Genomic DNA, 25,874 nt, shown 5'->3' with positions numbered 1-25,874 from the left:
TGTTGGTTACGGGAATGGGGCATTGGATTTGGGAACAGCAGGATGGACATGGGGTTGGGTTTGGGAACGCCAGGATGGACATAGTGTTGGGTTTGGGAATGCTGGGATTGGGGTGCTGTGGGGTATGGGAACAGCAGGATGGACACGGTGTTGGATTTAGGAACACCAGGATCAGGGCAGATTGGAGTATGGGAATGGCGGGATGGGGATGGGGTGGGATATGGGAACAGAGCATTGTATTTGGGAATGGCAGGATGGACACGGTGTTGGGTTTGGGAACACTGGGATTGGGGTGTTGCCTGGTGCAGGAATGCTGGGATAGGGACAGGACTGGTTATGGGAATGGTGGGATCAGGGCAGTGCTGGGATATGGGAACGGAGCGTTGGATTTGGGAACGGTGGGATGGAGGCAGTGTGGGATATGGGAACGGGGTGTTGGATACGGGAACGGCGGCATGGACACGTTGTTGGGTTTGGAAACGCTGGGATGGGACCAGTGTTGGATATGGGAACACCAAGTTGGACGTGGAGTCAAGCACAGGAACACCAGGATTGGGATGGGGTGGAGTACGGGAATAGCAGGATGGACACGGTGTTGGATACAGGAATGGAGCATTGGATATAGGAACAGTGGGATGGACACGGTGTTGAGTTTGGGAACCCTGGGATGGACATGGTGTTGGATACAGGAATGGGGCATTGGATATAGGAACAGTGGGATGGACACGGTGTTGAGTTTGGGAACCCCAGGATGGAGGCGGTGTGGGGTACAGGAACACTGGGATGGACACGGTGTTGGGTTTGGGAATGCTGGGATGGGGATGGTGTTGGATTTGGGAACACTGGGATTGGGGTGATGTGGGGTATAGGAACATCAGGATCGGGATGGGGTAGGGTATGGGAACAGCAGGATGGACACGGTGTTGGATATGGGAACAGTGGGATGGACACGGTGTTGGATACAGGAGCACTGGGATGGACATGGTGTTGGATACAGGAATGGGGCGTTGGATATAGGAACAGTGGGATGGACACGGTGTTGGATACAGGAATGGAGCATTGGATATAGGAACACTGGGATGGACACGGTGTTGGATACAGGAATGGGGCATTGGATTAGGGAATGGCAGGATGGACGCGGTGTTGGCTTTGGGAATGCTGGGATTGGGGTGCTGTGGGGTACAGGAACACTGGGATGGGGTACGGGAACACCGGGATTGGGGCAGGGTGGGGTGTGGGAACACCGGGATGGGGATGGTGTTGGATATGGGAACACCAGGATGGGAGTGGACACGTGGACATAGGAGCTGTGGGGGGGTAGGGGCACAGGGACACGGGGATGCACTTGGACACATAGGGGACACACAGGGACACACAGACACACGGACACACAGACACACACATGGACACACAGACACACAGGGACACACAGGGACACAGACAGGTGGACACACACATGGACACACACATGGACACAGAGACACACAGGGACACACAGGGACACACAGACACATGGGCATGTGGACACAGACACACAGGGACACACACATGGACACATAGACACACAGGGACACAAGGACATGAACACCATGGACACGCTGACACATGGACACGCAGGCACAGATGGACACATGGACACACATGGACACATGGCACACAGGGACACACAGGGATACACGAACACACACATGGACACAGGGACACACACAGGGACGCATGGACACATGGACACACGGACACATGTGGACACAGAGGGATACATGGACACACGGACATACAGACACACATGGACACACAGACACATGGACACACAGGGACACACAGAGGGACACAGACAAGGACACACACAGACACACATGGACACACGGACACACAAGGTGACACGGACACAGGCACACAGACACATGGACGCACAGGGACACACATGGACATGGACACACAGACACACAGACGGACACTTACATGGACACACAGACACATGGACACCTGGACACTTGGACACACACAGGGGCGTGGTCACACGTGTCCCAGGTGCCACAGCCGTGCCACACCCAGGTGTCCCTCACCTTGAGGTTCTCCAGCATCTGGCTGGGGAAGAAGAGGTCCAGCCCCACCTCCTTCCTGCAGGGGGACAGAGAATCCCGGGAATGTCAGCGGGAATTGCCATCCCAAAGAGGAGGAAAGCAGGGACGAGGAGATGAGTGAGGATGAGGAGGATGAGGAGGATGAGGAGGATGATGAAGATGAGGAGGATGAGGAATTGCAGGAGGATGATGAAGATGAGGAGGAGGAGGAAGATGAGGAGGATGAGGAGGATGAGGAGCATCAGGAGGATGAGGAGTAGCAGGAGAATGAAAAGGATGAAGAGGAGCATCAGGAGCATCAGGAGGATGATGAAGATGAGGAGAGTGAGGAGGATAACGAGGATGAGGAGGATGAGGAGCTGCAGGAGGATGACGAGGATGAGGAGAATGAGGAGGATGAAGAGGATGAGGAGTAGCAGGAGAATGAGGAGGAAGATAAGGAAGATGAGGAGGATGAGGAAGATGAGAATGAGGAGGATGAAGAGGTGAGGAGGATGATGAAGATGAGAAGGATGAGGAATTGCAGGAGGATGATGAAGATGAGGAGGAGGAAGATGAGAAGGATGAGGAGCATCAGGAGGATGAAGCGTAGCAGGAGGATGATAAGGAAGATGAGGAGGATAAAGAGGATGATGAAGATGAGGAGGATGAGAATGAGGAGGATGATGAAGATGAGGAGGATGAGGAGTAGCAAGAGCAGAGGTCCACCCCCCCTCCTTCCTGCAGAGGGACAGAGAATCCCGGGAATGTCAGCGGGAATTGCCAGAACAGCCGGGAGGGGAGCGGGGACGAGGAGAGGCGCGAGGATGAGGAGGATGATGAAGATGAAGAGGATGAGGAATAGCAGGAGGATGAGGAAGAAGATGAGGAGATGAGGGAGGATGAGGAGCATCAGGAGGATGATGAAGATGAGGAGAGTGAGGAGGATAATGAGGATGAGGAGGATGAGGAGCTGCAGGAGGATGAGGAAGAAGATGAGAGAGATGAGGAGAATGAGGAGGATGAGGAGAATGAGGAGGATGAGGAGGATGATGAACAGCAGGAGAATGATGAAGATGAGGAGGATGAGGAGAATGATGAGGATGAGGAGGATGAGGAATGGCAGGAGGATGAGGTGGAAGATAAGGAAGAGGAGGAGGGTGATGAGAATGAGGAGGATGAGGAGGATGAAGAGGATGAGGAGTAGCAGGAGAATGAAGAGGAAGATAAGGAAGATGAGAAGGATGAGGTGGGTGGGGAGGATGATGAAGATGAGGATGAGGATGATGAGGAGAATGAGGAAGATGAGGAGCTGCAGGAGGATGAGGAGGATGATGAAGATGAGGAGGATGAGTAGCATGAGGAGGATGAGCAGGATGATGAGTAGCAGAAGTATGATGAAGATGAGGACAATGATGAAGATGAGGCGGATGAGGAAGATGAGGAGGATGAGGAGCATCAGGAGGATGATGAAGATCGTGAGGACGAGGAGAATGATGCAGATGAGGAGGATGATGAAGATGAAGAGGGTAAGGAGTAGCAGGAAAAAGATGAGGAGGATGAGGAGGGTGATGAAGATGATGAGGAAGGCCCTCAGCAGTTCCCCAGGGTCGGGCGGTGGCTCCGGGCTGGACTCACTCCAGGAACTCGAAGTTGGATTTCTTGTCCAGCGCGTTCTGGGGCATGTCCTTGTAGAACCTCCTGGGGACAGGGACAAGGGGACACCACCCTGTGACACATGGCACCATGGCACCATGTCCCCATGTCCCCATGTCCCCATGTCCATGTCCCCCCATGTCCCCATGTCCCCATGTCCATGTCCCCTCATGTCCCTCCATGCCCTCATGTCCTCATGTCCCCATGTCCTTGTAGAACCTCCTGGGGACAGGGACAGGGACACGGTCTGTGACACCTGGCACCATGTCCCCATGTCCTCATGTCCCTCCATGTCCCCATGTCCTTGTAGAACCTCCTGGGGACAGGGACAGGGACACGGTCTGTGACACCTGGCACCATGTCCCCATGTCCTCATGTCCCTCCATGTCCCCATGTCCTTGTAGAACCTCCTGGGGACAGGGACAAGGACACGGTCCATGACACATGGCACCATGTCCCCATGTCCTCATGTCCCTCCATGTCTCCATGCCCCTCCACATCCTTCCATGTCCCCACATTTCCCATGTCCCTCCATGTCCCTCATGTCCCCCATGTCCCCCCATGTCTCCATGTCCCTCCATGTCCCCCATGTCCCCGTGTCCCTCCATGTCCCCCATGTCCCCATGTCCCCCATGCCCCCCATGTCCCCATGGCCCTCCATGTCCCCCATGTCCCTCCATGTCCTTCATGTCCCCCATGTCCCTCCTTGTCCCCACATCCCTCATGTCTCCGTGTCCCTCCATGTCTCCATGTCCCCACCACGTGCCCCACCTCTCCATGTCCCCCATGTCCCCCATGTCCCCCCATGTCCCAATGTCCCCCATGTCCCTCCACGTCCCTCCATGTCCCCCATGTCCCCCAGGTCCTCCTGCCACCCCCAAAGGAGCTGGGACTTCCCTCCCCAAACCCACAAGGGCAGAAGGACACAGGGACACAGAGGACATGGGGACAAGGGACACAGGGACAGGGGGACACGAAGACAGAAGGACAGAAGGACACAGGTTCACAGGGAACATAGGGACACAAAGACACAGGGACAGGGAACATGGGGACAAGGGGACATAGGGACACCGGACCAGAGGACACGGGGCCAGGGGACACAAGGGGACAGGGGACACTGACACACAAAGACACAGGGACAGAGGGACACGCAGGGACAAGGGGACACAGGGACAGGACACATGGGGACAAAAACACACAAGGACACCAGGACACAAGGATACAAAGACACTGGGACACAGGGCCAGGGGACATGGGGACAAGGGACATGGACAGGAGACATGGGGACACAAAGACACAGGTTCACAGGGACCGAGGGACACACGGGGACAAGGGGACACGGGGACACAAAGGGACACTAGGGGACACCAGGGGACACCAGGGGGCAGCCGTGCCTGAGCTGGAGGCAGCCCAGCTGCAGCACCAGGGACACAGGGGGACAGAGTGACACAGAGACACAGGGACAGGGGACACCAGGGGACACCAGGGGACACCAGGGGACACAAAGGGACATCAGGGGACACAGGTGACACCAGGTGACACTGTACCTGAGCTCAAGGCAGCCCAGCTGCAGCACCAGGGACACAAGGGGACAGAGTGACACAGAGACACAGGGGGCAGGGGACACCAGGGCACACAAAGGGACACCAGGGGACACCAGGGGACACCAAGGGACACAGGTGACACCGTACCTCAAGCTCAAGGCAGCCCAGCTGCAGCGTCAGGGACACAAGGGGACAGAGTGACACAGAGACACAGGGGCAGGGGACACCAGGGGACACAGGTGACACCAGGTGACACGGTACCTGAGCTCAAGGCAGCCCAGCTGCAGCGCCAGGGACACCAGGGGACAGAGTGACACAGAGACACAGGGGCAGGGGACACCAGGGCACAGGAGGGAACATTAGGGAAGAGGAGGGGACACCAGGGGACACAAAGGGACACAAAGGGACACCAGGGGACATGAGGGGACACAGGTGACACCGTACCTGAGCTGGAGACAGCCCAGCTGCAGCATCGGGGACACAAGGGGACAAAATGACACAGAGACACAGGGGGCAGGGGACACCAGGGGACATTAGGGGACACAAAGGGACACCAGGGGACACCAGGGGACACCAGGGGACATCAGGGGACACCAGGGGACACAGGTGACAGCAGGTGACATGGTACCTGAGCTCGAGGCAGCCCAGCTGCAGCGCCAGGGACACAAGGGGACAGAGTGACACAGAGACACAGGGACAGGGGACACCAGGACACAGGAGGGAACAGGAGGGGACACCAGGGGACATCAGGGGACACCAAGGGACACAGGGGGACACCAGGGGACAGTACCTGAGCTCGAGGCAGCCCAGCTGCAGCGTCGGGGACACAAGGGGACATTAGGGGACAAAGTGACACAGAGGCATGGGGACAGGGGACACCAGGGCACAGGAGGGGACATTAGGGAAGAGGAGGGGACACCAGGGGACACAAAGGGACACAAAGGGACACCAGGGGACATGAGGGGACACAGGTGACACTGTACCTGAGCTCGAGGCAGCCCAGCTGCAGCACCAGGGACACAAAGGTGACGGGGACAAAGTGACACAGGAACAAAGTGACACAGGGACATAAGGGGCAGGGGACACCAGGGGACACCAGGGGACAGCAGGGGACATTAGGGGACACAGGTGACACCAGGTGACACCGTACCTCAAGCTCAAGGCAACCCAGCTGCAGCGCCAGGGACACAAGGGGACAGAGTGACACAGAGACACAGGGACAGGGGACACCAGGGCATACCAGGGGACACCAGGGGACATTAGGGGACACCAGGGGACACAGGTGACACCAGGTGACACCAGGGGACACAGGTGACAGCAGGGGACACGGTACCTGAGCTCGAGGCAGCCCAGCTGCAGCGTTGGGGACACAAGGGGACAGAGTGACACAGAGACACAGGGACAGGGGACACCAGGGCATACCAGGGGACATGGGGGACACCAGGGGACATCAGGGGACACCAGGGGACACAGGTGACAGCAGGTGACACGGTACCTGAGCTCGAGGCAGCCCAGCTGCAGCGCCATGCCCTCGCTGACCTTGCTGGCGTAGCTCTGCATGTACTCACTGCGGAGCTGGGGACAGCGGGGACAGTTGGGGACACTGGGGACACCCAGGGACACCCAGGGGACAGTTGGGGACAGTGGGGACACCCAGGGACACCCAGGGACACCCAGGGCCGCTCAGGGACACTAGGGGACAGGGAATCACCACCGGGACAGCGGGGACACCTGGGGGACAGCAGGGACAGCAGGGGACATCCAGGGACACCAGGGAGACCCAGGGACAGCGCGTCACCGCAGGGACATCAGGGGACACCCAGGGACACTGGGGGGACACTGGGGATAGCAGGGGATGGTGACAGGAATTGTGACAGGGAATGGTGACAGGGGATTGTGACAGGAGATGGTGGCAGGGAGGGTGACAGGGGACAATGACAGGGATGGTGACAGGGATTGCTGACAGAGATGGTGACAGGAGATGGTGACAGGGAATGGTGACAGGGATGGTGACAAGGATGGTGGCAGGGATGGTGGCAGGGATTGGTGACAGGGGATGGTGACAGGGGATGGTGACAGGGATGGTGGCAGGGAGGGTGACAGGGAATGGTGACAGGGATGGTGGCAGGAATTGGTGACAGGGGATGGTGGCAGGGATGGTGACAGGGATGGTGACAGGGGGCAATGACAGGGGATGGTGACAGGGATGGTGACAGGGACTGATGACAGGGATGGTGACAGGGGACAATGACAGGGGACAATGACAGGGATGGTGGCAGGAATGGTGACAGGAACTAATGGCAGGGGACAGTGGCAGGGGACAGAGTGACAGAGATGGTGACAGGAGATGGTGACAGGGATTGATGACAGGGGACAATGACAGGGGACAGTGACAGGAATGGTGACAGGGATTGGTGACAGGGATGGTGGCAGGGATGGTGACAGGGATTGATGACAGGGGACAATGACAGGGGACAGTGACAGGGGATGGTGGCAGGGATTAGTGACAGGGAATGGTGGCAGGGAGGGTGACAGGGGACAATGACAGGGATGGTGACAGGAATTGTGACAGGGATGGTGGCAGGGATGGTGACAGGGAATGGTGACAGGAATTGTGACAGGGAATGGTGACAGGGGACAATGACAGGGGACAGTGACAGAGATGGTGACAGGGATGGTGACAGGGATTGGTGACAGGGGATGGTGACAGGGATGGTGGCAGGGATTGGTGACATGGATGGTGACAGGGATGGTGACAGGGAATGGTGACAGGGATTGGTGACAGGGAATGGTGGCAGGGAGGGTGACAGGGGACAATGACAGGGATGGTGACAGGAATTGTGACAGGGATGGTGGCAGGGATGGTGGCAGGAATGGTGACAGAGATTGGTGACAGGGAATGGTGACAGGGATGGTGACAGGGATTGGTGACAGGAATGGTGACAGGGGACAATGACAGGGGACAGTGACAGAGATGGTGACAGGAGATGGTGACGGGATGGTGACAGGAGATGGTGACAGGGATGGTGACAGGAATGGTGACAGGGGACAATGACAGGGATGGTGGCAGGGGACAATGACAGGAATGGTGACAGGGATGGTGGCAGGGGACCATGGCAGGGATAGTGACAGGAACTGATGGCAGGGGACAGTGGCAGGGGACAGTGACAGAGATGGTGACAGGAGATGGTGACAGGGATTGATGACAGGGGACAATGACAGGGGACAATGACAGGGGACAGTGACAGGATGTCCCTTAATGTCCCTGGATATCCCTGGACATCCCCACTGACCATTCCCACCACCAGGACGGTGCCACCACCGCCACCCCAAGCCTCCAAAACCTCGGGAATTCCGGGAATTTGGAGAATTTGAGAATTCTGGGAATTCTGGGAATTCCAGGAATTCCGGGAATTTCGGGAATTCCGGGAATTTCGGGGTCTCCCGGAGCAGCCCTGACCTGCTGGTAGAAGTAGAGCAGCGTGGTCCGGTCCTCCTTGAAGCTCTCCATGAAATCCTCGGGCAGGTACCGGATCTGCAGGTCGTACCTGGGGACACCAAAACCCCCCGTGATGCCACCACCGGGGACAACGGGGACAATGGGGACAATGTGGGGGCAAAGGGGGCAAAGGGAACAATGTGGGGACAAAGGGGACAACAGGGCTATGGGGACAACGGGGACAATGTGGGGACAAAGGGGACAATGGGGGCAATGGGGACAGTGGGGGCAAAGGGAACAATGTGGGGACAATGGGAACAATGGGGACAAAGAGACAATGGGGACAAAGGGGACAATGGGGACAATGTGAGGACAAAGGGGACAATGTGGGGACAAAGGGGACAATGTGGGGACAATGTGGGGACAATGTGGGGACAATGCCGACAATGTGGGGACAATGTCGGGAGAAAGGAAGGACAATGTGGGGACAAAGGGGACAATGTGGGGACAAAGAGACAAAGGGGACAATGTGGGGACAATGTGGGGACAATGTGGGGACCAAGGGGACAATGGGGACAATGTGGTGACAACGGCGACAATGGGGACAATGTGGGGACAAAGGGGACAATGTGGACAATGGGGACAAAGGGGACAATGGGAGGACAGTGGGGACAATGTGGGGAGAATGGGAGGACAAAGGGGACAATGTGGGGACAATGGGGACAACGGGGACAATGTGGGGACAACAGGGACAAAGGGGACAATGAGGACAATGTGGGGACAATGGGGACAAAGAGACAATGGGGACAAAGAGACAATGGGGACAAAGGGGACAATGGGGACAATGTGAGGACAAAGGGGACAATGTGGGGACAGAGGGGACAGTGGGACAAAGGGGACAATGTGGGGACAATGGGAACAATGGGGACAAAGAGACAATGGGGACAAAGGGGACAATGGGGACAATGTGAGGACAAAGGGGACAATGTGGGGACAATGGGGATAAAGGGGACAATGGGACAATGGGGACAATGTGGGGACAAAGGGAACAATGGGACAATGGCAATATAGGCAATGTGGGGACAAAGGAGAGAAAGGGGACTGTGGGGACAAAGGGGGGACAATGTGGGGACAAAGGGGGGACAATGTGGGGACAAAGGGGATAATGGGGACAACAGGGGAAATGGGGACAGAGGGGACAGTGGGACAAAGGGGACAATGGGGACAATGGGGACAATGTGGGGACAAAGGGGACAATGTGGGGACAAAGGGGACAACAGGACAATGGGGACAATGGGCACAAAGGGGACAACGGGGACAATGGGGATTATGGGGACAATGCGGGGACAATGGGGACAATGGGGACAACGGGGAAAGGGAGGACAATGGGGGCAAAGAGGACAGAGGGGAACAATGGGGACAACGGGGACAATGGGGACAATGGGACAAAGGGGACAATGTGGAGACAAAAGGGACAATGGGGACAATGTGGGGACAAAGGGGACAACAGGACAATGGGGACAATGTGAGGACAATGGGAAAATGGGAACAATGGGGGCAAAGGAGAGAAAGAGGACAATGGGACAATGGGGGCAATGGGGAAAATGGGGACAAAGGGGACAATCGGGACAATGTGGGGACAAAGGAGAGAAAGGGGACAATGGGGGGACAAAGGGGACAATGTGGGGACAATGGGGATAAAGGGGACAATGTGGGGATAATGTGGGGACAATGTGGGGACAAAGGGGATAAAGGGGACAAAGAGACAAAGGGGACAATGTGGGGACAACGGGAACAGAGGGGACAGTGGGACAAAGGGGACAAAGGGGACAACGGCGACAATGGGGACAATGTGGGGACAAAGGGGACAATGTGGACAAAGGGGACAATGGGGAAAATGTGGGGAAAATGGGGACAATGTGGGGACAAAGGGGACAATGTGGACAATGAGGACAATGTGGGGACAAAGGGGGGACAATGGGGACAAAGGGGACAATGGGGAAAATGTGGGGAAAATGGGGACAATGTGGGGACAAAGGCGACAATGGGGACAATGAGGACAATGTGGGGACAAAGGGGGGACAATGGGGACAAAGGGGACAATGGGGAAAATGTGGGGACAATGTGGGGATAATGTGGGGACAATGTGGTGAAAAGGGGATAAAGGGGACAATGGGGACAATGGGAAAATGGGACAATGAGGACAATGGGGACAATGGGGACAATGTGGGGACAACTGGGAAAAAGAGGATAATGTGGGGACAAAGGGGACAATGGGGACAATTGGGACAATGGGGACAATGGGGACAAAGGGGACAATGTGGGGACAATGTGGTGACAATGGGGACAATGTGGGGACAATGTGGGGACAATGGGGACAAAGGGGACAAAGAGGATAAAGGGGACAATGCAGATAATTGGGACAATGGGGACAATGTGGGGACAATGGGGACAATAGGGACAACGGGGAAAATGTGGGGACAATGTGGGGACAACAGGGACAAAGGGGACAATGAGGACAATGTGGGGACAATGGGGGAACAACGGCAACAATGGGGACATGTGGGGAGAATGGTAGGACAAAGGGGACAATATGAGGACAAAGAGGACAAAGGGGACAATGGGGACAATGTGAGGACAATGTGGGGACAAAGGTGACAATGGGGAGCACGGGGACAAAAGGGACAATGTGGGGACAGTGGGAAATGAGGGGACAGTAGGACAAAGGGGACCATGGGGACAAAGGGGACAATGGGAGGACAGTGGGGACAATGTGGGGACAATGTGGGGACAAAGGGGACAATGGGGACCACGGGGACAAAGGGGACAATGGGGAAAATGTGGGGACAATGTGGGAATAATGTGGGGACAATAGGGACAATGGGTCAAAGGGGATAGTGGGGACAATGGGAACAATGGGGACAAAGGGGACAATGTGGGGCCAATGTGGGGATAATGTGGTGACAATGGGGACAATGTGGGGACAATGGTGACAATGGGGACAATGTGAGGACAAAGGGGACAATGTGGGGACAAAGAGACAAAGGGGACAATGTGGGGACAATGTGGGGACAAAGGGGACAATGGGGACCACAGGGACAAAGGGGACAATGGGGAAAATGTGGGGACAATGTGGGAATAATGTGGGGACAATGGGAACAATGGGGACAAAGGGGACAATGTGGGGACAATGTGGTGACAATGGGGACAATGTGGGGACAACGGCAACAATGGGGACAATGTGGTGACAAAGGGGACAATGGCGACAATGAGGACAATGTGGTGACAATGGGGACCATGTGGTGACAATGGGGACAACGTGGGGACGACGGGGACAGTGGCAGCACCTCCACTCGGCCTCCAGGTGCAGGCTGTGGTACTTGCGCTGGGCCTGGCCCACGGTGAGCAGCGGGTGCAGCCAGTGCAGCTCGCTGGACTTGACATGCGTGAGGCGCAGCCCGTAGCACTGGGACAGACGGACGTCCGGCCCGATGCGCCCGCTCTGCAGGATCGAGCGGATCACCTCCTGCGGGGGGACAGGGAAACCCGAGGGGTCCGGTGAGGGGGGATCCCGTGGGATCAAATCCTCAGGGAAAAAAATGTCAGGGATTTGGTGAGTGGGAATTCTGTGGGATCAAATCCTGAGGGGGAAAAAGGGGAGGAATCAACTCCTGGGGGAAAAACCCAAGGATCTGGTGAGTGGGATTCTGTGGGATCAAATCCTCAGGGGAAAATTCCCAACAGGGATTGAGTGAGGGGAAAAAAGCCCAAGGATCTGGTGAGGTGAATTCTGTGGGATCAAATCCTTGGGGCAAAAAAAGGAGGGATCGATTCCTGGGGAAAAAAAACCCCAGGGATCTGGTGAGTGAGAATTCTGTGGGATCAAATCCTCAGGGGAAAAAACCCAACAGGGATCTGGTGAGTGGGAATTCTGTGGGATCAAATCCTGAGGGGGAAAAACCCAACAGGGATTGAATGAAGGGAAAAAAACCCCAGGGATCTGGTGAGGAGGATTCCTGTGGGATCAAATCCTCAGGAAAAAAAACCCAACAGGGATCTGGTGAGTGGGATTCTGTGGGATCAAATCCTGGGGGGGGGAAAACCCAGGGATCTGGTGAGTGGGATTCTGTGGGATCAAATCCTGAGGGGGGAAAATCCCACAGGGATCTGGTGAGTGGGATTCTGTGGGATCAAATCCTCAGGGAAAAAAAATGTCGGGGATGTGGTGAGTAGGAATTCTGTGGCATCAAATCCTCAGGGGAAAATACCCAACAGGGATTGAATGAGGGGAAAAAAACCCCAAGGATCTGGTGAGGTGAATTCTGTGGGATCAAATCCTCAGGGGAAAAAGGGAGGGATCAACTCCTGGACGAAAACAGGGATCTGGTGAGTGGGAATTCTGTGGGATCAAATCCTCCGGGAAAAAAACCCCCACAGGGATCTGGTGAGTGGGAATCTGTGGGATCAAATCCTCAGGGAAAAAAAATGTCAGGGATGTGGTGAGGGGGAATTCTGTGGGATCAAATCCTCAGGGGAAAATTCCCAATTTCTGCCCTGAATTCCCCATTTCTGCCCCAAATTCCCAATTTCTACCTTGAATTTCCAATTTCTGCCCCAAATTCCCAATCCCAACCCCGAATTACCATTTTACACCCCGAATTCCCAATCCCAGCCCGGAATTCTCAATCCCAACCCTGAATTGCCAATTTCCGCCCCAAATTTCCACTCCCAACCCTGAATTCCCAATCCCAACCCCAAATTCCCAATCCCAGGCCTGAATTCCCAATCCCAGACCCAAATTCCCAATCCCAACCCCGAATTCCCATTTTACACCCTGATTTCCCAACCCCACTCCCAAATTCCCCGATCCCAGCCCCGAATTCCCAAATTCCCACTCCCCCGAATTCCCAAATTCCCACCCTCAAATTCCCAAATTCCCAACCCCCCAAATTCCCAAATTCCCACTCCCCCAAATTCCCAAATTCCCACCCTCAAATTCCCAAATTCCCACTCCCAAATTCCCACCCTCAAATTCCCAAATTCCCACTCCCCCGAATTCCAAAATTCCCACCCTCAAATTGCCAACCCTGAATTCCCAAATTCCCACTCCCCCGAATTCCCAAATTCCCACCCTCAAATTCCCAACCCTAATTTCCCAAATTCCCACCCTCAAATTCCCAACCCCGAATTCCCAAATTCCCACTCCCAAATTCCCAAATTCCCACTCCCAAATTCCCAAATTCCCACTCCCCCAAATTCCCACCCTCAAATTCCCAAATTCCCACTCCCCCGAATTCACAAATTCCCACCCTCAAATTCCAAAATTCCCAACCCCAAATTCCCAATCCCAGGCCTGAATTCCCAATTTCCACCCTGAATTCCCAATCCCAGCCCCAAATTCCCAACCCCGAATTCCCAAATTCCCACTCCCCCGAATTCCCAAATTCCCAACCCCAAATTGCCAAATTCCCACTCCCCCGAATTCACAAATTCCCAACCCCAAATTCCCAAATTCCCACTCCCCCAAATTCCCAAATTCCCAAATTCCCACCCTCAAATTCCCAACCCCACTCCCAAATTCCCCGATCCCAGCCCCAAATTCCCAAATTCCCACTCCCCCGAATTCCCAAATTCCTACCCTCAAATTCCCAACCCCGAATTCCCAAATTCCCAGCCCCGAATTCCCAAATTCCCACCCTCCCAAATTCACAAATTCCCACCCTCAAATTCCCAGCCCCAAATTCCCAAATTCCCACTCCCCCAAATTCCCACCCTCAAATTCCCAGCCCCACTCCCAAATTCCTCTATCCCAGCCCCGAATTCCCAAATTCCCACTCCCCTGAATTCCCAAATTCCCAACCCTGATTTCCCGAATTCTCACCCTCAAATTCCCACTCCCCCAAATTCCCACCCTCAAATTCCCAAACTCCCACCCTCAAATTCCCAACCCCACTCCCAAATTCCCACTCCCCCGAATTCCCAAATTCCCACCCTCAAATTCCCAAATTCCCACTCCCCCGAATTCACAAATTCTCACCCTCAAATTCCCACTCTCAAATTCCCAAATTCCCAACACCTGAATTCCCAAATTCCCACCCTCAAATTCCCAACCCCACTCCCAAATTCCCCGATCCCAGCCCCAAATTCCCAAATTGCCAGCCCCGAATTCCCGAATTCCCACCCTCAAATTCCCAAATTCCCACCCTCAAATTCCCAACCCCGAATTCCCAAATTCCCACCCTCCCCCAAGTTCCCAACCCCGATTTCTCAAATTCCCACTCCCCCGAATTCCCAAATTCCCACCCTCAAATTCCCAATCCCCCAAATTCCCAAATTCCCACCCTCAAATTCCCAAATTCCCACTCCCTCAAATTCCCAAATTCCCACTCCCCCGAATTCCCAAATTCCCACCCTCAAATTCCCAAATTCCCACCCTCAAATTCCCAAATTCCCAAATTTCCACTCCCCCGAATTCCCAAATTCCCACCCTCAAATTCCCAACCCTGATTTCCCAAATTCCCACCCTCAAATTCCCAAATTCCCAAATTCCCAAATTCCCACTCCTCCGAATTCGCAAATTCCCACTCTCAAATTCCCCAATTCCCACACTCAAATTCCCAAATTCCCACCCTCAAATTCCCAAACCCACTCCCAAATTCCCTGATCCCAGCCCCAAATTCCCAAATTCCCACTCCCCTGAATTCACAAATTCTCACCCTCAAATTCCCAAATTCCCAACCCCGAATTCCCAAATTCCCACCCTCAAATTCCCAAATTCCCACCCTCAAATTCACAACTTTGATTTCCCAAATTCCCACCCTCAAATTCCAAAATTCCCAACCGCAAATTCCCAATCCCAGGCCTGAATTCCCAATTTCCGCCCTGAATTCCCAATCCCAGCCCCAAATTCCCAATCCCAACCCCGAATTCCCAATTTCCGCCCCAAATTTCCACTCCCAGGCCTGAATTCCCAATCCCAGCCCCAAATTCCCATTTTACACCCCGACTTCCCAACCCCACTCCCAAATTCCCCAATCCCAGCCCCAAATTGCCACTCCCCTGAATTCCCAAATTCCCAACCTCAAATTCCCAAATTCCCACCCTCAAATTCCCAAATTCCCACTCCCCTGAATTCCCAAATTCCCACCCTCAAATTCCCAACCTTGATTTCCCAAATTTCCACCCTCAAATTCCCAACCCCAAATTCCCAAATTCCCACTCCCCCGAATTCCCAATTCCCACCCTCAAATTCCCAAATTCCCACTCCCCCGAATTCCCAATTCCCACCCTCAAATTCCCAACCTCACTCCCAAATTCCCCGATCCCAACCCCGAATTCCCAAATTCCCACTCCCGAGAATTCCCAAATTCCCACCCTCAAATTCCCAAATTCCCACTCCCCTGAATTCCCAATTCCCACCCTCAAATTGCCAAATTCCCACTCCCAAATTCCCAAATTCCCACCCTCAAATTCCCAAATTCCCACTCCCAAATTCCCAAATTCCCACCCTCAAATTCCCAAATTCCCAGCCCCGAATTCCCAAATTCCCACCCTCAAATTCCCAAATTCCCACTCCCTCGAATTCCCAAATTCCCAACCCCGAATTCCCAAATTCCCACCCTCAAATTCCCAAATTCCCACCCTCAAATTCCCAACCCCACTCCCAAATTCCCCGATCCGAGCCCCAAATTCCCAAATTCCCACTCCCCTGAATTCCCAATTCCCACCCTCAAATTCCCAAATTCCCACTCCCCCAAATTCCCAAATTCCCACCCTCAAATTCCCAAATTCCCACTCCCCCGAATTCGCAAATTCCCACCCTCAAATTCCCAACCTTGATTTCCCAAATTCCCACCCTCAAATTCCCAACCCTGAATTCCCAAATTCCCACCCTCAAATTCCCACATTCCCAACCCCGAATTCCCAAATTCCCACTCCCCCAAATTCCCAAATTCCCACCCTCAAATTCCCAACCCCACTCCCAAATTCCCCGATCCCAGCCCCAAATTCCCAAATTCCCACTCCCTCGAGTTCCCAAATTCCCACCCTCAAACTCCCAACCCTGATTTCCCAAATTCCCACCCTCAAATTCCCAACCCCGAATTCCCAAATTCCCACTCCCCTGAATTCACAAATTCTCACCCTCAAATTCCCACTCCCCCAAATTCCCAAATTCCCAGCCCCGAATTCCCAAATTCCCACTCCCCCAAATTCCCAAATTCCCACCCTCAAATTCCAAAATTCCCAACCGCAAATTCCCAATCCCAGGCCTGAATTCCCAATTTCCGCCCTGAATTCCCAATCCCAGCCCCAAATTCCCAATCCCCACCCCGAATTCCCAATTTCCGCCCCAAATTTCCACTCCCAGGCCTGAATTCCCAATCCCAGCCCCGAATTCCCATTTTACACCCCGACTTCCCAACCCCACTCCCAAATTCCCCAATCCCAGCCCCAAATTCCCACTCCCCTGAATTCCCAAATTCCCAACCTCAAATTCCCAAATTCCCACCCTCAAATTCCCAACCTTGATTTCCCAAATTCCCACCCTCAAATTCCCAACCCCGAATTCCCAAATTCCCACTTCCCCGAATTCACAAATTCTCACCCTCAAATTCCCAACCCCACTCCCAAATTCCCAACCCTGAATTCCCAAATTCCCACTCCCTCGAGTTCCCAAATTCCCACTCCCCCAAATTCCCAACCCTAATTTCCCAAATTCCCACCCTCAAATTCCCAACCCCGAATTCCCAAATTCCCACTCCCCCGAATTCCCAAATTCCCACCCTCAAATTCCCAACCCCACTCCCAAATTCCCACTCCCCCGAATTCCCAAATTCCCACCCTCAAATTCCCACTCTCAAATTCCCAAATTCCCTCTCCCCCGAATTCCCAAATTCCCACCCTCAAATTCCCAACCCCGAATTCCCAAATTCCCACTCCCCCGAATTCCCAAATTCCCACTCCCCCGAATTCCCAAATTCCCACCCCGAGAATTCCCAAATTCCCACTCCCCCGAATTCCCAAATTCCCACCCCGAGACTTCCCAACCCCGAATTCCCAAATTCCCACTCCCCCAAATTCCCACTCTGAAATTCCCAAATTCCCACTCTCAAATTGCCAAATTCCCACTCCCAAATTCCCTGATCCCAGCCCCAAATTCCCAAATTCCCACTCCCCCAAATTCCTAACTTCCCACCCTCAAATTCCCAACCCCACTCCCAAATTCCCCGATCCCAGCCCCAAATTCCCAAATTCCCACCCTCAAATTCCCAAACTCCCACCCCAAAATTCCCAAATTCCCACCCTCAAATTCCCAACCCCACTCCCAAATTCCCCGATCCCAGCCCCAAATTCCCAAATTCCCACCCTCAAATTCCCAACCCCGAATTCCCAAATTCCCACTCCCCTGAATTCCCAAATTCCCACCCTCAAATTCCCAAACTCCCAACCCAAAATTCCCAAATTCCCGCCCCCCCCCGAGCATTCCCGCCTACCCGGATCTCGGTGCCCACGGAGCACTTGACCAGCTTGAAGTTCTTGCCCAGGTTGCAGCTGTTGCTGTAGAAGCAAACCTTGAGGATGCGCGTCTCCTCCTCCTCCTCCTCCTCCTCCTCCTCCTCTTCCTCCTCCTCCTCCTCTTCCTCCTCCTCCCGGTGGTGATCCCGGTAATCCCGGTGATCCCGGGGATCCCGGGGATCCCGGTCCGGGGTTTCCGTGGCCTCCAGGGTGCGGGAGGAGCGGCTGCGGGGTCGGCCCAGCGGCGCGGGCAGCGCCGACATCGTCAGCGCGGAGCCGGAGGTGGTGTCAGCGGAGGAACATCCCTTCCCTGGAATGGGGGGAAAAGGGGGGGAAAAAAGGTGGGAAAAATGGGAAAAAGGGGAAAAGGGTGGGAAAAATGGGAAAAAGGGGAAAAGGGTGGGAAAAATGGGAAAAAGGGGAAAAGGAATTGGGGGGAAAAGGGGAGAAAGGGAATGGGGGAAAGGGGGGAAAGGATGGGAAAAGGAAGGGGGAAAAGGAGAAGGGGAAAGGGAGATGGGAAGGGGGAAAAGGGAAAAAGGGGGAAAAGGGAAAATGGGGGAAAAGGGAAAATGGGGGAAAAGGGAAAAGTGAAAAGGGAAATGGGGAAGGGGGAAAGGGGGGAAAAGAGAATAAATGGGAAAAAGGGGAAAGAGGAAAGGGGAAAAGGGGAAAAAGGGGAAAAAGGGGAAAAAGGGAAGGGAAAAGGAAAAGGAGAAGGGGAAAGGGAGATGGGAAGGGGGAAAAGGAAAAAAGGGGGAAAAAGGGGAAAAAGGGGGAAAAGGGGAAAAGGGGAAATGGGGGAAAAGGAAAGGGAAAAGGGGGAAAAGGAAAGGGAAAAGGGGGAAAAGGGGAGAAATGGAAAAAGGGGAAAAGGGAGAGGGAAAAGGGGAAAAAGGAAAGGGAAAAGGGGGGAAAGGAATTGGGGGGAAAAGGGGAGAAAGGGAATGGGGAAAGGGGGGGAAAGGATGGGAAAAGGAAGGGAAAAAGGAGAAGGGGAAAGGGAGATGGGAAGGGGAAAAGGGGAAAAAGGGGAAAAAGGGAAAATGGGGGAAAGGGGAAAAGGGGAAAAGGGGAAAAGGGAAATGGGGAAGGGGGAAAGGGGGGAAAGGAAAGGGAAAAGGGGGAAAAGGGAAAAAAGGGAACAGAGGAAAAGGGGGGAAAGGGTGGGAAAAATGGGAAAAAGGGGAAAGGAATTGGGGGGAAAAGGGGAGAAAGGGGATGGGGGAAAGGATGGGAAAAAGAAGGGGGAAAAGGAGAAGGGGAAAGGAGATGGGAAGGGGAAAAGGAAAAAGGGGGAAAAGGGGAAAAGGGGAAAAAGGGGAAAAGGGGAAAAGGGAAGGGAAAAGGAAGGGAAAAGGGAGATGGGGAAAGGGAGATGGGAAGGGGGAAAAGGGAAAAAGGGGGGAAAGGGGGAAAAGGGGAAAAAGGGGGAAAAGGGAAAAGGAAAAAGGGAAAAGGGGGAAAAGGGAAATGGGGAAGGGGGAAAGGGGGAAAGGGGAAACGGGGGAAAGGGGGAAAAGGAATTGGGGGGAAAAGGGGAAAAAGGGAATGGGGAAAGGGGGAAAAAGAAGGGAAAAAGGAGAAGGGGAAAGGGAGATGGGAAGGGGAAAAGGGAAAAAGGGGGGAAAAGGGGAAAAGGGGGAAAAGGGGAAAGGGGGAAAAGGGGAAAGGGGAAAAGGGGGAAAAGGGGGAAAAGGGAAAAAAGGGGAGAAATGGAAAAAGGGGAAACAGGGAAAAGGGGGAAGGGGGAAAATGGAAGGGAAAGGGAAATTGAAAATGGGCAAATGAGGAAAGGGAAAAAGGGGAAAAGGAGAAAAGGGGGAAAAGGGAAAAAAGGGAACAGGGGAAAAGGGGGGAAAAGGGAAGGGAAAAAACGGGAAAAGGGGAAAAGGAATTGAGGGGGAAAAGGGGAGAAAGGGAATGGGGAAAAGGGGGGGGAAAGGAAAAAAGGGAATGGGGAAAAGGGGAAAAAGAAGGGAAAAAGGAGAAGGGGGAAAGGGAGATGGGAAGGGGGAAAAGGGGGAAAAAGGGGGAAAAGGGGGAAAAGGGGGAAAAGGGAAAATGGGGGAAAGGGGGAAAGGGGGAAAAGGGGAAAAGGGGAAAAAGGGGAAAAAAAGGGGAAAAAGGAAAGGGAAAAAGGGGAAAAGGGAGGAAAAGGGGAAATAGGAAAGGGAAAAGGGAAATGCAAAATGGGGAAAGGGGAAAAGGGGAAGGGGAAAAGGGGGAAAGGGGGAAAGGGAAAATGAAAAAAGGAAAAGAAAAGGGAAAAGGGGGACAAGTGAAGGGGAAAGGGGAAAAGGGGAGAAGTGAAATGGGAAAAAGGGGAAAGGAAAAGGAAAAGGAAAAGGAAAAGGAAAAGGAAAAGGAAAAGGAAAAGGAAAAGGAAAAGGAAAAGGAAAAGGAAAAGGAAAAGGAAAAAGGGGGAAAGAAGGGAAAAGGGGAAAGGGGAAAGGGGAAAAAGGGGAAAGGGAAAATGGAAAGGGAAAGGGGAAAATGGAAAAGGGGAAAAGGAAGGGAAAGCAAAGGGGAAAATGGAAAAGGGGGAAATGGGGGAAAGTGAAAAAGGGAAAAGGGGGACAGGGGAAAAGGGAAATGGGGAAGGGGAAAAGGGGAAGGAAAAGAGAAAGGAAAAGGGGGGGAAATGGGAGAGGGAAAAGGGGGAAAATGGGGAAAAGGGGGAAAAGGGAAACAGAAAAAATTGAAAGAGGAAAATGGAAAAGAGAAAGGGGAAAGGAAGGGAAAAGGGAAGGGGAAAATGGAAAGGGGGAAAAAGGGGAAATGGGAAAAAGGGGAAAAGGGGGAAAAGGGAAAAGGGGAAAAGGGAAAAAGGGGGAAAAGGGGAAAAGGGAAAAAGGGGGAAAAGGGGAAAAGGGAAAAGGGGAAAAGGGGAAAAGGGGAAAAGGGGAAAAAGGGAAAGTGACAAATGATGTCCCCACCATGCCCAGAGCAACGCCCGCGTCCCTGTCACCTCCAGAGCCACCTCTGTGTCCCCAACACCTCCACATCGACCCCCCATGTCCTTGTCACCTCCACAGTGACACCTCCATGTCCCCAGCACCTCTTCAAGGACATCTCCATGTCCTTGTCACCTCCAGAGCCACCTCAGTGTCCCCAACACCTCCACATCGACCCCCCATGTCCCTGTCACCTCTGGAGTGACACCTCCATGTCCCCAACACCTCCTTAAGGACATCTCCATGTTCCTGCCACCTCCAGAGTGACATCTACGTGTCCTTGTCACCTTCAGCACCATCTCTGTGTCCCCAACACCTCTTAAGGGGACACCTCAGTGTCCCTGTCACCTCCAGAGCCACGTCAGTGTCCCCAACACCTCCACATCGACCCCTCTGTGTCCCTGTCACCTCCGGAGTGACACCTCCGTGTCCCCAGCACCTCTTTAGGGACATCTCCATGTCCCTGTCACCTCCAGAGTGACATCTACGTGTCCTTGTCACCTCCAGCGCCATCTCTGTGTCCCCAACAACACCTAAGGGACACCTCCATGTCCTTGTCACCTTCAGAGCCACCTCAGTGTCCCCAACACCTCCACATCAACCCCTCCATGTCCCTGTCACCTCCACAGTGACATCTCCATGTCCCCAACACCTCCTCAAGGACATCTCCATGTCCTTGTCACCTCCACAGTGACATCTCCATGTCCCCAACACCTCCTCAAGGACATCTCCGTGTCCCTGTCACCTCCACAGTGACATCTCCATGTCCCCAGCACCTCTTTAGGGACACCTCCATGTCCCTGTCACCTTCAGAGCCACCTCTGTGTGCCCAACACCTCCACATCCACCCCCCATGTCCTTGTCACCTCCACAGTGACACCTCCATGTCCCCAACACCTCTTTAGGGACATCTCCATGTCCCTGTCACCTCCACAGTGACATGTCCCTGTCCCCAACCCATCTTTAAGGACACCACTATGTTCCTGTCACCTCCAGAGTGACATCTCCGTGTCCTTGTCACCTCCAGAGCCATCTCTGTGTCCCCAACAACACCTAAGGGACACCTCCATGTCCTTGTCACCTTCAGAGCCACCTCTGTGTGCCCAACACCCCCACATCAACCTCCCATGTTCCTGTCACCTCCACAGTGACACCTCCATGTCCTTGTCACCTCCAGCACCATCTCTGTGTCCCCAGCAACACCTGAGGGACACCTCCATGTCCTTGTCACCTTCAGAGTGACATCTCCATGTCCCCAACACCCCCACATCAACCTCCCATGTCCCTGTCACCTCCACAGTGACACCTCCGTGTCCCCAACACATCTTTAAGGACACCACTATGTTCCTGTCACCTCCAGAGTGACATCTACGTGTCCTTGTCACCTCCAGCGCCACCTCTGTGTGCCCAACACCCCCACATCAACCCCTCCGTGTCCCTGTCACCTCCAGAGTGACATCTACGTGTGCTTGTCACCTCCAGCACCTCTTTGGGGACATCTCCATGTCCTTGTCACCTCCACAGTGACATGTCCCTGTCCCCAACACCTCTTTAAGGACACCACTGTGTTCCTGTCACCTCCAGAGTGACATCTCCATGTCCCCAACACCTCTTGAAGGACATCTCCATGTTCCTGCCACCTCCAGAGTGACATCTACGTGTCCTTGTCACCTCCAGCGCCATCTCAGTGTCCCCAACAACACCTAAGGGACACCTCCATGTGCTTGTCACCTCCAGAGCCACCTCAGTGTCCCCAACACCTCCACATCGACCCCCCATGTCCGTGTCACCTCCACAGTGACATGTCCCTGTCCCCAGCACCTCTTCAAGGACATCTCCATGTTCCTGTCACCTCCAGAGTGACATCTCTGTGTCCTTGTCACCTCCAGAGCCACCTCAGTGTCCCCAACACCTCCTCAAGGACACCTCCATGTTCCTGTCACCTCCACAGTGACACCTCCATGTCCCCAACACATCTTTAAGGACACCACCATGTTCCTGTCACCTCCAGAGCCATCTCCATGTCCCCAACACCTCTTAAGGGGACACCTCCATGTCCTTGTCACCTCCATGGTGACACCTCCATGTCCTTGTCACCTCCAGAGTGACATCTCCGTGTCCTTGTCACCTCCAGCGCCATCTCTGTGTCCCCAACATTTTTATTCACCTCCGGATTTTGGATTTTTTATTCACCTCTGATTTTGGGTTTTTTTATTCACCTCCAGATTTTTTAGGCTTTTTATTCACCTCTGATTTTTGGGATTTTTATTCACATCCAGATTTTACGCTTTTTTATTCACATCCAGGTTTTGGGATTTTTATTCACCTCCGAGTTTTGGGGTTTTTTATTCACATCCGGATTTTGGGGTTTTTATTCACATCCGGATTTTGGTTTTTTTTGGGGCGTTTCTTTGGGGTTTTTGTTCTCTCCCCGCCCCCAGGGCCTCTCTGCACGAAGCCACATCCTTTGCACAACCTCGGGTGACACCCGGGCCATGTCCCCAACCCAGGTGGCCCCAAGAGCAGCCAGGCCACCTCCCCATCTTTGTCCCTTCCTGTCCCCCCAAAATCCGAGGCCACCCCGATCCCAAATCCCGCGGAATTCCAGCGGATTTTTAGGGAATTTTTGGGGATTTTTAGGCACAAAAATATTCAATTTATGGGTTTTTTTCCCCCATTCCCAGCCCCATTCCCATGGGGGTGGCACAGGGACAGCAGGGAATTTTTTGGGAATTTTTGGGGAATTTTTTGGGAATTTTTAGGGGTTTTTAAGGGAATTTTTAGGGATTTTTAGGGATTTTTTAGGCACAAAAATATTCAATTTATGGGTTTTTTTCCCCCATTCCCAGCCCCATTCCCATGGGGGTGGCACAGGGACAGCAGGGAATTTTTTGGGAATTTTTGGGGAATTTTTTGGGAATTTTTAGGGGTTTTTAAGGGAATTTTTAGGGATTTTTAGGGATTTTTTAGGCACAAAAATATTCAATTTATGGGTTTTTTTCCCCCATTCCCAGCCCCATTCCCATGGGGGTGGCACAGGGACAGCAGGGAATTTTTTGGGAATTTTTTGGGAATTTTTAGGTGTTTTTAAGGGAATTTTTAGGGATTTTTTAGGCACAAAAATATTCTATTTATGGGTTTTTTCCCCCCACAATTTTTCCCACTCCCAGCCCCATTCCCATGGGGGTGGCACGGAGACAGCAGGGAATTTTTTGGGAATTTTTTGGAAATTTTTAGGGATTTTTAGGGAATTTTTAGGCACAGAAATATTCCATTTATGGTTTTTTTTTCCCCCACAATTTTCCCTAATTCCCAGCCCCATTCCCACGGGGGTGGCACGGGGACAGTAGGGAATTTTCAGGAAATTTTTAGGGATTTTTAAAGGAATTTTCAGGGAATTTTCAGGGAATTTTTAGGGACAGAAATATTCAATTTATGGGGGTTTTTCCCCCCACAATTTTCCCCCATTTCCAGCCCAATTCCCATGGGGATGGCACGGGGAGAGCAGAGAATTTTTAGGGAATTTTTAGGGATTTTTAGGGGTTTTTAAGGGAATTTTTAGGGATTTTTTAGGCACAAAAATATTCAATTTATGGGTTTTTTTCCCACACATTTTCCTCATTTCCAGCCCCATTCCCATGGGGGTGGCACAGGGATAGCAGGGAATTTTCGGAGAATTTTTGGCGAATTTTTAGGGGTTTTTTAGGGAATTTTTAGGGATTTTTAGGGATTTTTTAGGGATTTTTTTAGGCACAGAAATATTCTATTTATGGGTTTTTTTCCCCCCAAATTTTCCCTCATTTCCAGCCCCATTCCCATGGGGGTGGCACGGGGACAGCAGGGAATTTTCAGGGAATTTCTGGCGAATTTTTAGGGAATTTTTAGGGATTTTTAGGGAATTTTTAGGGATATTTTAGGGATTTGTTAGGGATTTTTTAGGCACAGAAATATTCCATTTATGGGGTTTTTCTCCCCAAATTTTCCCTCATTTCCAGCCCCATTCCCATGGGGGTGGCACAGGGACAGCAGGGAATTTTTTGGGAATTTTTTGGGATTTTTTAGGGGTTTTTAGGGAATTTTCAAGGAATTTTTTTGGGATTTTTAGGGACAGAAATATTCAATTTATGGGAGTTTTTCCCCCAAAATTTTCCCTCATTTCCAGCCCCATTCCCATGGGGGTGGCACGGGGACAGCTGGGAATTTTTAGGGAATTTTTGGCGAATTTTTAGGGAATTTTTAGGCGGATTTTTAGGGATTTTTAGGGATTTTTTAGGCACAGAAATATTCCATTTATGGGTTTTTTCTCCCCAGATTTTCCCCAATTTCCAGCCCCATTCCCATGGGGGTGGCACGGGGACAGCAGGGAATTTTCAGGGAATTTTCAGGGAATTTTTAGGGATCTTTTAGGGATTTTTAGGGAATTTTTAGGCACAGAAATATTCAATTTATGGGTTTTTTTCCCCCCACAATTTTCCCTCATTTCCAGCCCCATTCCCATGGGGGTGGCACGGGGACAGCAGGGAATTTTCACGGAATTTTTTGGGAATTTTTAGGGATTTTTAAGGGAATTTTTAGGGACTTTTTAGGCACAAAATTATTCAATTTATGGGGTTTTTTCCCCCACAATTTTCCCCCATTTCCGGCCTCATTCTCATGAGGGTCGCATGGGGACAGCAGGGAATTTTTAGGGAATTTTTAA

The 25,874-nt window shown here is 52.9% G+C and overlaps 1 protein-coding gene across 44 annotated transcripts in view; it reads right to left on the bottom strand.

Annotated features, from left to right (window-relative positions):
• The window catches only part of PTK2B (protein tyrosine kinase 2 beta), a 128,107-nt gene that overhangs the window by 67,050 nt on the left and 35,183 nt on the right, over positions 1 to 25,874 (bottom strand). For all 44 annotated transcript variants that reach the window (XM_074536421.1, XM_074536418.1, XM_074536416.1 and 41 more), the window contains 6 exons: positions 18,197 to 18,528; positions 12,050 to 12,228; positions 8,724 to 8,811; positions 6,759 to 6,838; positions 3,702 to 3,764; positions 2,067 to 2,121 (listed from right to left, as the gene is read on the bottom strand). In XM_074536421.1, the coding sequence (XP_074392522.1) occupies positions 2,067 to 2,121; positions 3,702 to 3,764; positions 6,759 to 6,838; positions 8,724 to 8,811; positions 12,050 to 12,228; positions 18,197 to 18,481 (750 nt within the window). In that variant the 5' untranslated portion in view covers positions 18,482 to 18,528. The remainder of the gene's footprint in view (positions 1 to 2,066; positions 2,122 to 3,701; positions 3,765 to 6,758; positions 6,839 to 8,723; positions 8,812 to 12,049; positions 12,229 to 18,196; positions 18,529 to 25,874) is intronic.

This window comes from Zonotrichia albicollis, chromosome 3 (assembly GCF_047830755.1).
Source record: "Zonotrichia albicollis isolate bZonAlb1 chromosome 3, bZonAlb1.hap1, whole genome shotgun sequence".
Lineage (NCBI taxonomy): Eukaryota > Metazoa > Chordata > Aves > Passeriformes > Passerellidae > Zonotrichia > Zonotrichia albicollis.
Note: the sequence above shows the minus strand (reverse complement) of the source record. Positions and strands in the feature narration are given on the sequence as shown.